Genomic DNA, 14,570 nt, shown 5'->3' on the forward strand with positions numbered 1-14,570 from the left:
GCAGAACCTTTATATACAATCAGTTCATCAACTTCTCATGTGCTGTGTCATGTTCCTGACACATGTAAGTCCAATATTTATCAATGTTTCAACTCACAATATCACACTAAAACATGCACAGAGCTCTGTGTGTCTGTGCCTGAGCTAAATCTCAGCATCGCTAACAGCATGGTTAAAAAAATATATATATGCTCCATATATGCAACTTAACTAAACTTAATCTCAAAGTTGAATTATTCATTGTGAAAGTGTTGAATCAACTTTTAAAATAATGCCAGGCTTTAAAAATCAGGTTGGATTAACATTAGCTACATATTAAAGCTATGGTCTACATCCTGAAAATCAGTTGAGCCTCTGAGACAGATTTGAAAAAAGCATCCCGCCCCCCCCAACCAAACCCCTCCCCTCAGTGTTCCACGATTCGACGAGACGGGATGACGAGGAGATTGGTTGGAGGGTACGAGCCAATGGGAGCCTTCCGGAGCAATGGCTCCCATTGGTCAATTTCTATGCAGGCCTACGGCTGATAGACTGAATGGATTTTTTTTATTCCAAATCGTAGACCATAGCTTTAAATTCAACCCAGGAGAGCGACAGTTCAAGTCACGACTTGAAATCAGAAAAACTTGCGTTTGTAAGTTCTGAAAATGAACTTGAAAATGAACTCTCTAAGGAACCGAGGACTCGAGATGATGGAACGTCGTGGTCATTCGGGGATAAAGCTCTTGTACTGGATTCCACGACAGCGCTACGCTAAAATAAGATGACAGCTGAGGGAACGTGAGTCTGAACGGAGCTGAAGGGGTTGTTGGGTACATCGGCGGCCCCGTGGCTCCCTGTCACCCCGGACTCCGGCTGCCTGCGTGTCAACGCTCAGTCGGAGGCGACGTGTCGGTTCATCTCTCGGCCGGTCGTGTTAGTGGCTGCACACACGTGATTACACTGAACGCTTCTGACAACCGCAAACGGAGAAGAACCATAGAGGGAGAGAAGAAACGGACAAAGAGATGAAATGCCGTCAAATGTGGATGACAAGCTGGAATTTACAGAATATTGGAAATATGACAGAAAAAAAGGTGAAAAGTACAAATGGTTGAGGAGAGTTATTGTAAGTGTGGCTGTTTAAAGGACCCCTCACATCAGAAAGTCGAAAGTCTGGTGGCTTCATGGTGACTTCCTGTCTCTCACCTTTACCTTAACCTCATTGGACCTCACAGCCTACCTCAACCACCCATTGGTCAAGAGGCACAATAGAGAGTAGAGAACCTTAAACTTCATCATCATCACTTAAAAAGTCTTCAGTTATAATTTAGCTTTTACGGCCGCCGTGCCAACTGATGTTATTGTGGAAGCTGCTGCCATGGTAACGTATGTTAATTAGGTAAACAGTCATTAATATGCACATGTTGCTAATGTTGGTGAGTGTGATGTCATGTGTGTGTGATGTGAAGGCGTATATGGACCCTTTCACAGTTTGTAAACATGATGATAATGATGTGTGTGTGTGTCTGTGTGTGTGTGTGTGTGTCTGTGTGTGTGTGTGTGTGTGTGTGTCTGTGTGTGTGTGTGTCTGTGTGTGTGTGTGTGTGTGTGTGTGTGTGTGTGTGTGTGTGTGTGTGTGATTTGGGATTGTGTAGAATAAACTGTTTTAATGTAATGTTTAAAGCTCGCTAACTCACCCAGAGAGGCCAAAACAGCACTTCCGTTGCCAACATGTGCACACATTTTATGGTGACGACTAAATTACATTTTTGATTATGTGTGAGGAGGATTTGCATTTTGCAAAATGAGCTGTTTGGTTTGATGCCATCTCTCCCTCTGTGCCGTTTGCTCGTTGCACCAATTTGCTTGATTGGTGCAACGAGCAACCGAAATGTTCACACAGTTAATTTAAAAGGCGTATTTTTAACAACTAACCATTCCTCCTATGCTCATTACTTCACAATCCCACAGAGAAGGTTAAATAAAAGTGAATATTGCAACATAACTAATAAGCTATGATAGCATCCTCCCTTTTGGGCCCTCAGAGGTCGGCACTGTCTAGACAGCTTCCTATTGGTCAAAAGGCACATGAAACTTCTAGTTGAGTTGAGTTATATTCTTACTTTTACATTCTCCCATACTTAATCTGCTAGAAGCCCAGCTGTAACATTTAGCAGGGATGCATGGCCAAGAGCAAAGTATGCAGAGCAATAGTGGAGGCAGAGTTTTGTTTCCTTTTAAACGGAGAGGTGGAGGGAGGGGACGTTTCTGAGATGATAAGAAAGGTAAAATTGAAAAGGAACGAGAGACATAGCTAAAAAGGCAGAGCATAGATGAAAAGATGGAGTTGCTTCGTTTTTAGAGATGAACAGATTGCTGCGGGTCGTTTGTGTGTTTGTGGTCGAGCATAACAATCATTGGGAGGAAACTCGATTCGAGGAAATTCCTTCACGGCAGACGGAGCTTCTCATATTCCTGCACTCGTGTGGCTTTCATAAACGGAGCCGCCGGCCGTGATCCGCTTGTTTGTGCTGTCTGTTTGTGGATGCTATCTGATGCTGTGTGTGTGTGTGTGTGTGTGTGTGTGTGTGTGTGTGTGTGTGTGTGTGTGTGTGTGTGTGTGTGTGTGTGTGTGTCTGTGTGTGTGTGTGTGTGTGAGTGTGAGATTCCTGACAGGAGTGGGTGGGTGCTGGTCACATGCCCTGCAGGTCAGTTTGTTAGAGTTGGCACCACAGAAGAGCAGCGGGCCACCAAAGCAAACAGCAGAAAAAGGAAAAAGTTGGATAGTGTTCTTATGAGAAATAGAAGCAGATTATAAGGAGCTGTGCAGAAACACACACACACTCTCTCACACACACACACACACACATGTGCAACATCTCCTGAATTGACCCCGATCATTGACTGGTTAATGAATTGAGTTTGCGTTTAGAATTTAACAGCTCACATGCCAAAGCAACAACATCTAAATCCCGGTCGTTGCGGGTTTTTATATCGAGAATTCTCGATCGACATGAAATAAGTTAGAAGCAGCTATGCATCAGAGTTTATAGTCAGTAAATACCCCTCGGGCATTTTTGAAGCTTTAAGTGTCTTTTTAAAAAATGCGGTTGCTAAATGAGTCTGCAAAACATCACCACGGCAACGAGTCTGCTTTTACAGCCTCGCTGTGTTCATGATCGCACCCACACGCCCGACCGTGGTCTAGATGCTTTATGGCCCAACGTTAGCTCTTTCTTTTACGGCTGCCGATTGTATTCATTCTACAAAAGACATAAAAGTGGTGAAGGTTAAACAGATGACTTTATTTTCCTCAATAATCTAAAATCCAATAGAAAACTCCTGCTTCTCCTACAGAAGCGTGCCTCCCTGCAGCATCGGTGTGATTCCTGCGTGGGCTGCAGATGAACGTATACCATCTTGTGAAACCTCTCCCTCACTGGAGATTAAACCCAAGATTACTGCAATATTTTTTGGAATTATACAGACTTATGTGATCTCTCTGTAATGACAGGTTGGCTGCAGCGGTGAGACTTTAAAGGAGGTGAGACGGTTCGCGGCGCTCAGCCAGCTCGCTCACACAACCCCGCCACCAATCAGCGAGGCAGTTCGAGGATTTGTTAGAGAGAACGACACTCTGGATGAAGGGAGCGTATAAATATCATGAGGCATTAGTGGATCGGGATCTGAGATCCACCCCTAAACATTGATTCAGCCAGAATTAGCAATCCAAAGATATTTCTACGTAGTCGCGTAAGAGCAGGAGTTGCAGTAACTTAATAGAAGTGGAAACAACATGCACTGGTTGGTTAGTTATGTTTAAGGAGGAAGATATGGTTGATTTTTGTGCTAATGGATTGCAAGTTGCAACGATGTATGAATGAAAGACATTTAAAGGAACAGTTCAACATTTTGGGAAACATGCTTGTTAGCTTAGCTTAGCTTAGCTTAGCTTAGCGTAAAGACTGCAAACGGGGGAGCCAGCTAACATGAATCTGTTCAAAGGAACATGATCTCTCACCTACCAGCAGGGTAGGAAATGTATCTCACAAAATGGTGAACTATTCCTTTAAGTCTTTGCCTCTTTTCTTGAAGAAACTTTGTTAAAAGAACCATTATGCAAGCCGATGCAACCCCGCAGCAACTCCAAGTTCAAAGGGTCTGTTGATGCCTTGTGTTTTCACACAGTGATTCATGCTTCGGGTTCTTCTCCCCTTCAACATGAGGACAACCTGCCGAAAACATGTCAGCGCCGAATTCATGTTTATTATAAGAGCATTGTGAGTTTTCTTCATCATCTTTCTTGGGGACGGAGCTGAGAGCTGGGCCTGATGAAACAAATGAAGAAGGAAAAACCTTCTCCGCCTTCCGAATCGACTGACTTCCCAAAAATGAAGATAATAATAGAATGAGTCCGTGTGCATGCAAATCCCTCAGATTTAGATCAAATCGGCCGAGCGGAACAAAAAACAGACTTCCGTGTGTCCTGCAGGACTCCGGTGTTATACAACACCCATAAATCTGCACGATGACATGTTGACATTCACACGGCAAAATTCACAGCCGCAGGACAGCAGCAGGGCCATCAGAGGAGGAGGAGGAGGAGGAGGAGGAGGACAGTCCTTCATCACACAGACAGAGCTCTCCTCACATCATGTTTTCTATCTCAGTCACTGATCTGCTGTTTTCAAGTTGAATTTTTATCAAGTGACTCACAGCAATGACCATTAAGAAATAAAATAACCGTTGTTTGGGAGTTGTTGTTGTCTGTTTAGTAACCGACAGCCACAGCAGCCGCCGGTCCACCTGCTCCACCGCCGAGGAAACACCAGCCCGTCCAGACTGGTTAGAATCTGTGTTTTCGCAGACATTATTTGGGCGGTTTACACATTTGTGGTTGTGCCCTCGTTATGAAATCCGCATACTTTCCTTCACTTCTGCGTAAAGCTTCCCGCCAAACTCTCATTCTTTCCCCCCATCCTGCCCTTCACCCACAGACGACCACAATGCTCAGCCTTTAACGGGGTCTGATCCGGCCATTTCCCCCCTCTAAGGTCACAGAGCGTCTTACTTGCCTTGGCCTGTTATCAGCTGCTGCTCCCATAGTGACCCCCCCTCCCTCTCTCCTCAGCCCAGACGTGCTGCACAGGTGCCCTTTGTTAGTCACCGCCGGGCCCTTCCCATCCTGTTTTTCCATTTCCTCCTGTTTTTCATTTATCATTTATCTGCACCTCCGGCACACTTCAGTGCTTACAAAAAAAAACAAGACCATCTTACGTGCATTCATGACATTTCTCAAGAGCAGGATATTTTGTTGCACCGCGTAGACATGGAAAGGCTGAGGGGGCGGCTGGTCAGAACAGGACTTCATAAGAGGGGGTGAGGAAAGGGAAAAGTACTGAAGTAGCGTGGAGGTAAAGAGGAGAGGGGGGGGGGGGGGTGTACACGAGGAGAAGAGCAGACATGCAGCTTTAGAAAGAACACAAACATGAGAGAACATTGGGAGGGTGAAACATCTCTAGTTATTTCCATGCAATCACTCGCCCGCTCCACCGTTCCTCATCAACCTCTCCTCTCAAGTTTGGCAACAAATTCTGAAGGAGAAAAAAAATCCCTCTGCTTCATCTTTCTGGTATCGGCCTGTGGAAATTCATACACTTAATATCTGCTCAGGGGTTCCAGAGTTAACAATATGACTGAATATGTCTGCAGCCCCAGTGCCAAAAACATCCCAGACTGCACCAGCATGTGCTTTCTCTCTCTCTCTCTCTCCCTGCTCCATCTGGATCTCTCTCTCTCTCTTATCTGCAGACGGAGGGTTATCTCCATCTCCATGTTTATCTGTCTGTCTGACTCCAGCTGATTCCTGGCATGGCCCGTCCTCCTTATTCCGGTTTGTTTACCGTTGGCGAGGGTCTGCTTTCACACAGCTATTCACAGATGTTCTGGCTCAGCCGAACGTGATGTGGCGTTACGTAACCCTCAGATACACCACGGGGATGTTGTTGTGTCTGACAGTGACTTCAGCGTCGGTGCACTGCTGATCGCTGAGTCATGAAACGGTTAAAACATGCCAGAGAGTAAAGTGACTGTGTTACGTTGTGACGTGTTTTTATCCTCACAAACAGAACCAACGTGAGGTCACAGCTTCTCATTCCTGAATGTTAAAGGGACATTTCCCTCTGAAATCTGCCTTTGAACAATCGTGTTCCCTTGTGAGACATATGGGGTTTAGAAAGTAGAGTCAGTCCATGTTGTACGGTGTTTTCGTATCATGGTGGCAAACAGCAGTGAATATTATCATGTACCTGCTATGAGGCAGGTTGGATGTCCCCCCGTCCCCGTGCCAGACTTCCCTCACCCACCTCTCTGTCTCCCCCCTTCACCCCCTGTTTGTTTTTTCTCCTCGCCTTTCCGTCACCTCCTGTTTTTTTGTTTTTTTTCGGGGAAGGCGTGGGAGAGAGTGAGCTAATACTAATCTGATTAAATGCTGGAAAAGAGGGTTGATAGTGTGAGGAGGGAAGGAGAGAGAGGGCGAGGGCTATAAGGGGGAGGCAGTGGGTGGAAATGAAGGGGTGGGGGGAAGAGAGGTGAGTATAAAAAGCCTCGCTGTGAGGAATTAGGGAATATTCCTCGGGAGAAAATACACACACAGAGAGATATTTCCAAGACTGCACAGTTATCCTTTACGGTAAGTACATTAAAACAAGTCATCATGAAGGCAGGCGGAAAGTAGAAGTAGTTTGCATCTTTTAAACAAAACTGCTCATTTTATTTATTTATTAGCTGATGAACTTTTGTATTTTTAAAATATATATATATTTATGTATGTATATATTGCTTCAACATCCAGTATATAATACAATAGGCCTACAGTAGTTGTCGGTGTAAAGAGAACTTGTGTAGCCTCAGGTTGGTGCCCAGCATCATGCCTGTGGCTTTTTCCAGTGAGCTGGGCCCACCAGGACCCCCACTAAGACTCAGACGCACATAAAACTCTGTAGACACACACACACACACACACACACACACACACGCACACACACACACACACACACTCTCAACTAGATGTCTTTGTGAACTTTGGGCCCGAGGCTCTGTTTCTGTGAGTCTGACTGTAAGCCAAGATATGCCTGAGGGGCTGTGTGTGTGTGTGTGTGTGTGTGTGTGTGTGTGTGTGTGTGTGTGTGTGTGTGTGTGTGTGTGTGTGTGTGTGTGTGTGTGAGTGTGTGAGTGTGTGAGTGTGTGTGAGTGTGCGAGTGTGTGTGTGTGTGTGTGTGTTTGTGTGTGCAGGTGTGTATAATGAAAGCTGCTATTGACGGTAAAGGAGGGCTGCAGAAGCAGAATCTCGTCCAAATCCCACAAACAGAAGATGGGGATGAAAGCTTTTCTGCAGGGCAGGCATGCACATAATGTGTGTGTGTGTGTGTGTGTGTGTGTGTGTGTGTGTGTGTGTGTGTGTGTGTGTGTGTGTGTGTGTGTGTGTGTGTGTGTGTGTGTGTGTGTGTGTGTGTGTGTGTGTGTGTTGAGCTTTTAGCATTACTGTTTATACAGGTGTCACACACCTTACCTTAGGTCACTTATGCATGCGAGTGCAGATGTGTGAATGGAGTGTGTGTGTGTGTGTACTGCAGCCCCACCTCTCTATGATGACCACGTATCTCCCTGCGTTGAGTCTGTGTGGACGCTCTTAGTCGACAGTTTGTTCTGCTTTTCTCTGACAAACTGCGGTTCCAGCTCCAGAGCGGTGTTTGTGTACCGGCCTTGATTAAAGCGCGGTGAAAAAAACGAAGAGAGCTTTGGATGATCAGTGATGATCTGCTCTCATGAATATTTATCATCTTTTTTTGTCCATCCATTGCAGCAGGTCATATACACGAAACCACGGGCGCAGATTTAGAAACGCCGCCTCTCTCAGCCTCCTCTCCCTGCTTGTGGTTCATGCCTGTTTACCCGCAGTTTCAAAATCTGTGCCCCCCCCTTTATTTTCTCCTTCTTATCCAATAGCTCTTCTTTGGGTGCTGGCATTAATCACCTTCCTCCCCCTCCACAGATAAACAACCCCAGGATGAGGAGCCTCCTTCACTTTCTGGCACTCTGTGCCGCCGTCTCTTTCTGCGTCTGCTACGGTACAGATGCTCCTCCACACCCTCACTCACTCAGCAGCCATTAGATATATATTCACATTCATAACGTGTAAAACATCCCATTTATCATCAGTTATGATTAACCCTGTTCCATGTTTTTCCCGTAGACTCTCATGAAAGCTCAGAATCCCTTGAAGGTGATTAAATGTTGTCTCTCGTTCCTGGAAAAACATGCATGCGATTCTAACAAAGCTCCGCAGCGATGCCCCCTCACTAACACGTCCCCAACCCTCTTAGGCAGGTCAGTTGTACCGCGGGCGAGCCTCGCCCCCGTTGAGATGTTTGTCTAGTAAAGCTGTGTGCCTCCAGATCTGTTTGTGCCTCCGAACCAAGCCAACTCCTTCATCACGCCGCAGAGGGGGAACGCGCTCCACCCGCCCCGAGGCAACGGCCCGAGCTATTACAGCTTCATGAGGTAGGAGACGCAGCCACAGACGTGCACACGCAGCACATAGCCCTTTATATTGTACATATGCACACATTATAGGAAGTCATTAAGCCTCATTACGCTGTTAAACGTCCACATGTGCTGGAAGGTGAGAACAAAGTCAACAAAGCGAAGCTGCTTCAGCATTTAAACCCTTTAAAGGTGGAGTCGGTGATTGTATTCAGACTTTCTGTTGGATTCCATGAAATCCTCGTCACATTGATAGCAATGAATCCATTAAGTCAGCCAGAGAAATGTCTGTCAATGCTTACTTCCTGATCTTGAACGATGTTGAACAGAGTCTAAACAAAGGGGGCGGGACTTTATCAGTTCGGCGATGCGTTCAAAGTGTTTTTTTACAAATGGCCGACTCAACCTTTAACTTTGTCCACCTCTGTATTACATCTGCCCTGCTCTGCCTCGTGTCCAGGTCGATAAAGTCTCCAGCGGAGAGGCGTGCAGAGATCTGCGAGGACCACTCTCGCTGCCGCTTCTACGCCTACAGCCACGGCTTCCAGCAGGCCTACCAGAAGTTCTTTGGCGCCCAAAGTCAACCCCAGAGACCAGCCGGGACCCGTCGGCACTAAGAATCCTCATCTTCATCGTCTGGGAATGGATTCCCTCGTTCCACATATCACGACTTTTCTATAATTAACGTGGTTGTTTTTTTGTGGCCTCTTCTGGATGTGAAATGAATCCTAGAAAATAAAAAAGCCCACATTTTATAAACCCAGAGGCATCTCACAACCCGTCATTACACATGTAGAAATCCATGGCCGTTGTGTAATCTCAGGATAACTGTTATCCACTATTATCACACCTTCACAGCAGTTATGAGCTTTATGTGATATATATATATATGCACGAGTGAAGTGTTCTGCTCGCTATCCATTAAGCGTTTCTCACATTATCCACCTATTTACCCAGGCCAGCACTGCTGTCACTGATTATTTACATTGCTTTGAAATGAAATATATAAATAAAGTTTTGTCTTAATCCTGTTTATGCAATTTCTTTGCCACGTGGGCGTGTGAGCAGTGTTTGCATATGTTTAATGTTAGATGTAATATTTTAACATATGAGCCAATATATAATATATTTTCCTTATTTGTGGAACTTTTGAGAACAGCCAGGAAAATATAAAAAAAAAGAACTTCAGCAACATTTTGTTAGATATACGTTCTGCTTCATATGCCATTATTTAGTCGAGGCCAATGGTTTGTGAGATGATTAATGGGTTTGGAAAGGAGAAAAACATTCTGCTGTGAAATGCTGTGTTCTTTCTTGTTAATCATTATTAGGCTTTCTGAGAAGTTTTGTGAGGAAATGTGTGTTTGGTGGAACCACTAGACCTCGAAGACGTGACAAAGAGCTCCAAGCAGCACAGTCACATGCCGAGGAGGATCTGAAGTGATCTGGTTTCTTGTCGTCTCAGGAGGAATCCGTGTAATTCATGATTGCACAGTTAAAGCTGTCCTGGGGTTGAATCCTTGAGGTCTGTTAAGGCACCAACATCGACCCAGACGGTCAAATTACATCTCGTAGACGACTGTCAAGGACCAATCCAGAAGTCAGTAAAAAACAACAAGAAAAACAAAATAAAAAATATTCTCATCGTAAATTAGGGAAGTTCTTAAGCATCAACTTTAGCTGTAATGTTCCCTTTCTAATTAAAATATAAATAATTACATGTTTTTATGAAAAAAAAGATGACAAAAACAGCCTTTAAGTGGCGAAGCTGTGTTTAATTAAATTAAATTAACATGTCCCACTCCACTGTGTGTAGCTTCCCCACCACCATTTTATTGGCAAACCACGCACTTGTTTTTGGCAAGAATAATCTTTCCACGTTTCAAATTTCCCTCCCACAAATCTTCAAACACGCTGGGTTTGTTTCTAAATGTCGCTTTCTCGCTCTTGGAAATCACCGCGGTCATGACACATGATGTGGGACGGGGGTTTTTCCCTTCTGGGTTTGGTGATACACACTTTTCTCTGCTGTGTGCACTTAATGACCTGGCATGTAAACGTGTGGCTGAGCAGTGAAACTGTGACCTCTGCAGGCTGCCAGCTGGCGTTGCATCCCACACATTTTAGCAGTCCAGTGATGTGATTTCACACCATTACATATCTCTCATTTATTTATAGTTTCTTTTTATATTTCTAAAAAAAAAAAATCTATTTCAAGATATAGAAGAAGAAATCGGGTTTCCAAGCAGCTAAAATGACTTAAACAATGTGTTCAAAACAACCTTTTAACAGATGCTTATTTCTCTTGTGCCTCCATATATGCAAACAAATAAAGGTCATGATCAACGGATTTATTTTTACTGGCTTCACTAAAGACAACGACTTGAAAGAGCCACATTTCCTGAATTGCAAATAATACAAATCCAAGAGAATATGTTGTTAATATTCATATTCCCCCTCTCACGTCTGACAGATGCCTCCGCTGGCTCCCAGCCCGCTGACAACTCTACTCAGGAGGGTAAGATTTAGTGGCAGAGTATTTTTTTCCATGTGGTTTAACACAAAACGTGATTTCTGCTGAGTTGCAGTTTACACGTTGAATCTTCGCCATGCATTAGATTTCCGTTAATTTACCAGATGCCATGAATCCAGTAATAACAGTTATGTCTAATGTGCATGATGTGCAGGTTTGTTTGTAGGGAGCAGGTCTCCGCTGTGGAGAGGCAGAAGAGTTAACCCTGAACCAGCTGGAGAGGTATTTCACACCTCCTCTGCTTTCACATCATCTAAGTTTGGGTTTTTTAATCTAACATGCACTGTGAGTCTCTCTCTCTCTCTCTCTCTCTCTCTCTCTCTCTCTCTCTCTCTCTCTCTCTCTCTCTCTCTCTCTCAGCCTGAGAGAAGTGTGTGGACCCGATGGACACGGCTGGTATCATTGCCGCCTACACCGCTGACTAGGAACCAATCCCCCATTAGATACCAAACCACGACAGATGATTTTCCTTGCTTGTTGTTTTACACAATGAAACTCTGCTGTGTGTGCTCTTTTATGACCTATTGACCTGGATGACGCTCTCTGAGAACTGCTCTGACAAGGTGTGACCACTAGATGTCCCTGTTTACCAGGAGTTACTGTACCTCAGTAGAAATGTCAGGTATCTGTACTTTATTTTTCAGACAACTTTTTACTTTTACTCCCTACATTTTAAAACAAATATCTGTGCTTTCTACTCACATTTTCAAAACAGACTTGTTACTTTTAATGCATTGAGGTGAATTATGGATTATTGTTGTTATTATTAATGATGCAACAGTTGGTTAGCCTTGCAAAAACATAAAAAACAGCCAGTAAAATGTCCTTCAAGCAGATACTTTATACTTTCAATACATTTGAGAGCCTGTACTTTTTACTTTTACTTGAGTGAAATAGTTGAATCAGTGCTACAGTAGCCTACTACTACTAACCGTCTGTAGTTTTGACACCTCTGCAGAATTCTGAGGGGGAAAATCAGAATTATGAGATTAAAATCTGAATTCGGACGTTAAAAGACTGCGAATATGGCCCTAATCGCCTTCCGTAGTGAAAGGGTTAAAGTTGAAAACACCTGCTTCCAGACCGGACAACAGCGTGGTAGCGACCTGTCAGGCAACACAAGGTAACACACGAACCACATCCACGTTTATATTAAACTTTACTCCGAAAGAAACAGATATTTACTAAATGAACGTCGTGCTGCTTTGACTCCGAAGGAACAACTGAGACCATAAACTCGTGTTTCTAATTATTACTGGAGGTTTCTTCCGTCTCGGAGCAATGGGACTTTTGAATGTTTGTTTTTGTTTAGATGCCTGAAACACGGTCTGTGTCTAAAACAGACTTAAGATATTATAACGTTTGGTTACCACATAAAATACACCAGGACAGGCCTCTCTTGTGAAGCGTGAAGCTCCTCCGTGTCTTTAAAAGTGGCTAAATAAGACTACAAAACGTCATCAGGCCGACTAATCTGTCCTTACAGCCCCGTTTAAATTGTTAAATAAAAACTTCAAAATAACAATATATATATATATATATATATATATATATATATATATATATATATATATATATATATATATATATATATCAGTATTTCTAATTAATATGATGTTGGCCCTTGTGGAACTACCAACTGAGGAGCAGTGAAGGAAGTAAATTCACAGAAATCCAATGTTATTAAAAGTACAAAAATGTCCCCCTGTGACTCATTCATTAGTGTGCAGGAGAGCCCGTTTTGAACCATTAATGATTACTTTCATTATGGATCAATGGAAAACATTTAGATGAAAACTATCAGTCGGGTCATTCCGTGTCATTTCATCAAATACCTCCCACCTGACCATCTCAGAATGTCCTGAAAAAAATTGAGTACAAAGACACTTGTTAATAGGACAAATCCAAAATATTAGGTCTCTACTGTCAATAGTTTTCTCATGAAACATCATTGAATGAAGGGTAGTTTAGACGGTTTTTGGCATCATACTCTGAAAAGCCATTTTTAAACGGCAATATCTGGAAAACTATCTCACCTGTGGCCTTCAAAATTTCTACAGTGTATATCTGTTACTAATAGCCTCCAGACATGAAATATCAGGGGTGTAGCTCAATGATAACCTAGTATGGTAGGTACTTAAAATGAGGCTTGTTGAAATAAAGTAGTACATTTGAAGAGTGGCTGAGCTCCCATTTTTGCAGATAAAAGACTTCTATCACTTCTGCCTCTATCTCTGGTGTTAGCTTAAATATTCTACAAAATATGGTTTCTCTCAGATGATTAGTTTCACAGATATTAAGGCTCAAAAATGGAAGTCAACACATCTTTGCCCAACTTCAGAGCCATATTCCAAAAAACTGACAAGTATCAGGTCCAAACTTACTTTTTTTGAAAGATCATATTCTTGTTAAAATCATATTTAAAAATCGGGAGGGTGTTTTGCCTCAATTTGTCGCAGTGATTTTTTAAAATCCTGATATTGGTGGGGTTTTTGTGGCCGGTTTTGGTACTGCATGTCCTAACAGCCTACCAGTAAACATCACAGCAGGGCAATTCAAATGTGTTTTTTACCATTTACCAAAGACTTACATGTGACTAAATGCTACTGATAAATTTAGCCTTACAAAAACATTAAAATATAGCACAGTTGTAGTTACAGAGGCAATAAGTCCTTGAATGAGTTAAACATGCTGAAAGCAGCTTTTAATGTCTTAAACCATGAACAAACAGCATAATATTGAAGACTGTACATTTTGTCATACTTTAAGTATATAAATTACACAACCAAATCAAATAATAATCTTAATTTGAGCATAAAGATTTTACATTACAGTAGAAAAGTCTCCAAAGTTTGATATTGAATAACAGTTTGTCTCTATGCTCACTGTGAGGGATCACACATTTTTCATCTTTTAGATCCAATTCCTTAGTCACATTCATTAATTTGTCAGTCAGTTTAGAAATTGTCTAATGTACATCTCTGCTCTGTTGTGCTCATCTTTTTTGATGGCATACATGCGTCCAGTTTCTGTAGAGGGAACGTCAAATCTTGCAATTCTATGCTGCAGTGGGACATTGCACATGTCTTCTCTCCTTGGCCAGTAGAAACTCTTGGCAGGGCCATGTGGGTGCATGAACTGAACCAGTACATCTTCATCTTCATCTGAAACATCTCTGATACTTCCTATCCACCATTTCTGATCATACACACAACTCACATATTGTCTCATAGTGAGCATAGAGACAAACTGTTATTCAATATCAAACTTTGGAGACTTTTCTACTGTAATGTAAAATCTTTATGCTCAAATTAAGATTATTATTTGATTTGGTTGTGTAATGTATGTACTTAAAGTATGACCAAATGTACAGTCTTCAATATTATGCTATGTTTGTTCATGGTTTAAGACATTAAAAGCTGCTTTCACCATGTTTAACTCACATCCAAGGACTTATTGCCTCTGTAACTACAACTGTGCTACATTTTAATGTTTTTGTAAGGCTAAATTT

General features: G+C 42.8%; 1 protein-coding gene across 1 annotated transcript; it reads left to right on the forward strand.

The window, feature by feature from the left end:
• Positions 1–6,549: 6,549 nt before the first annotated feature.
• mgp (matrix Gla protein) lies at positions 6,550–9,557 on the forward strand. The gene is made up of 5 exons (XM_084036886.1): positions 6,550–6,673; positions 8,036–8,111; positions 8,237–8,266; positions 8,439–8,544; positions 8,987–9,557. Exons 2-5 carry the CDS (start codon positions 8,051–8,053, stop codon positions 9,141–9,143), a joined length of 354 nt encoding a protein of 117 aa, XP_083893012.1. The 5' UTR covers positions 6,550–6,673; positions 8,036–8,050; the 3' UTR covers positions 9,144–9,557.
• The last annotated feature ends 5,013 nt before the right edge of the window (positions 9,558–14,570 follow it).

This window comes from Eutrigla gurnardus (assembly GCF_963514095.1).
Source record: "Eutrigla gurnardus genome assembly, chromosome: 20".
Classification (NCBI taxonomy): domain Eukaryota; kingdom Metazoa; phylum Chordata; class Actinopteri; order Perciformes; family Triglidae; genus Eutrigla; species Eutrigla gurnardus.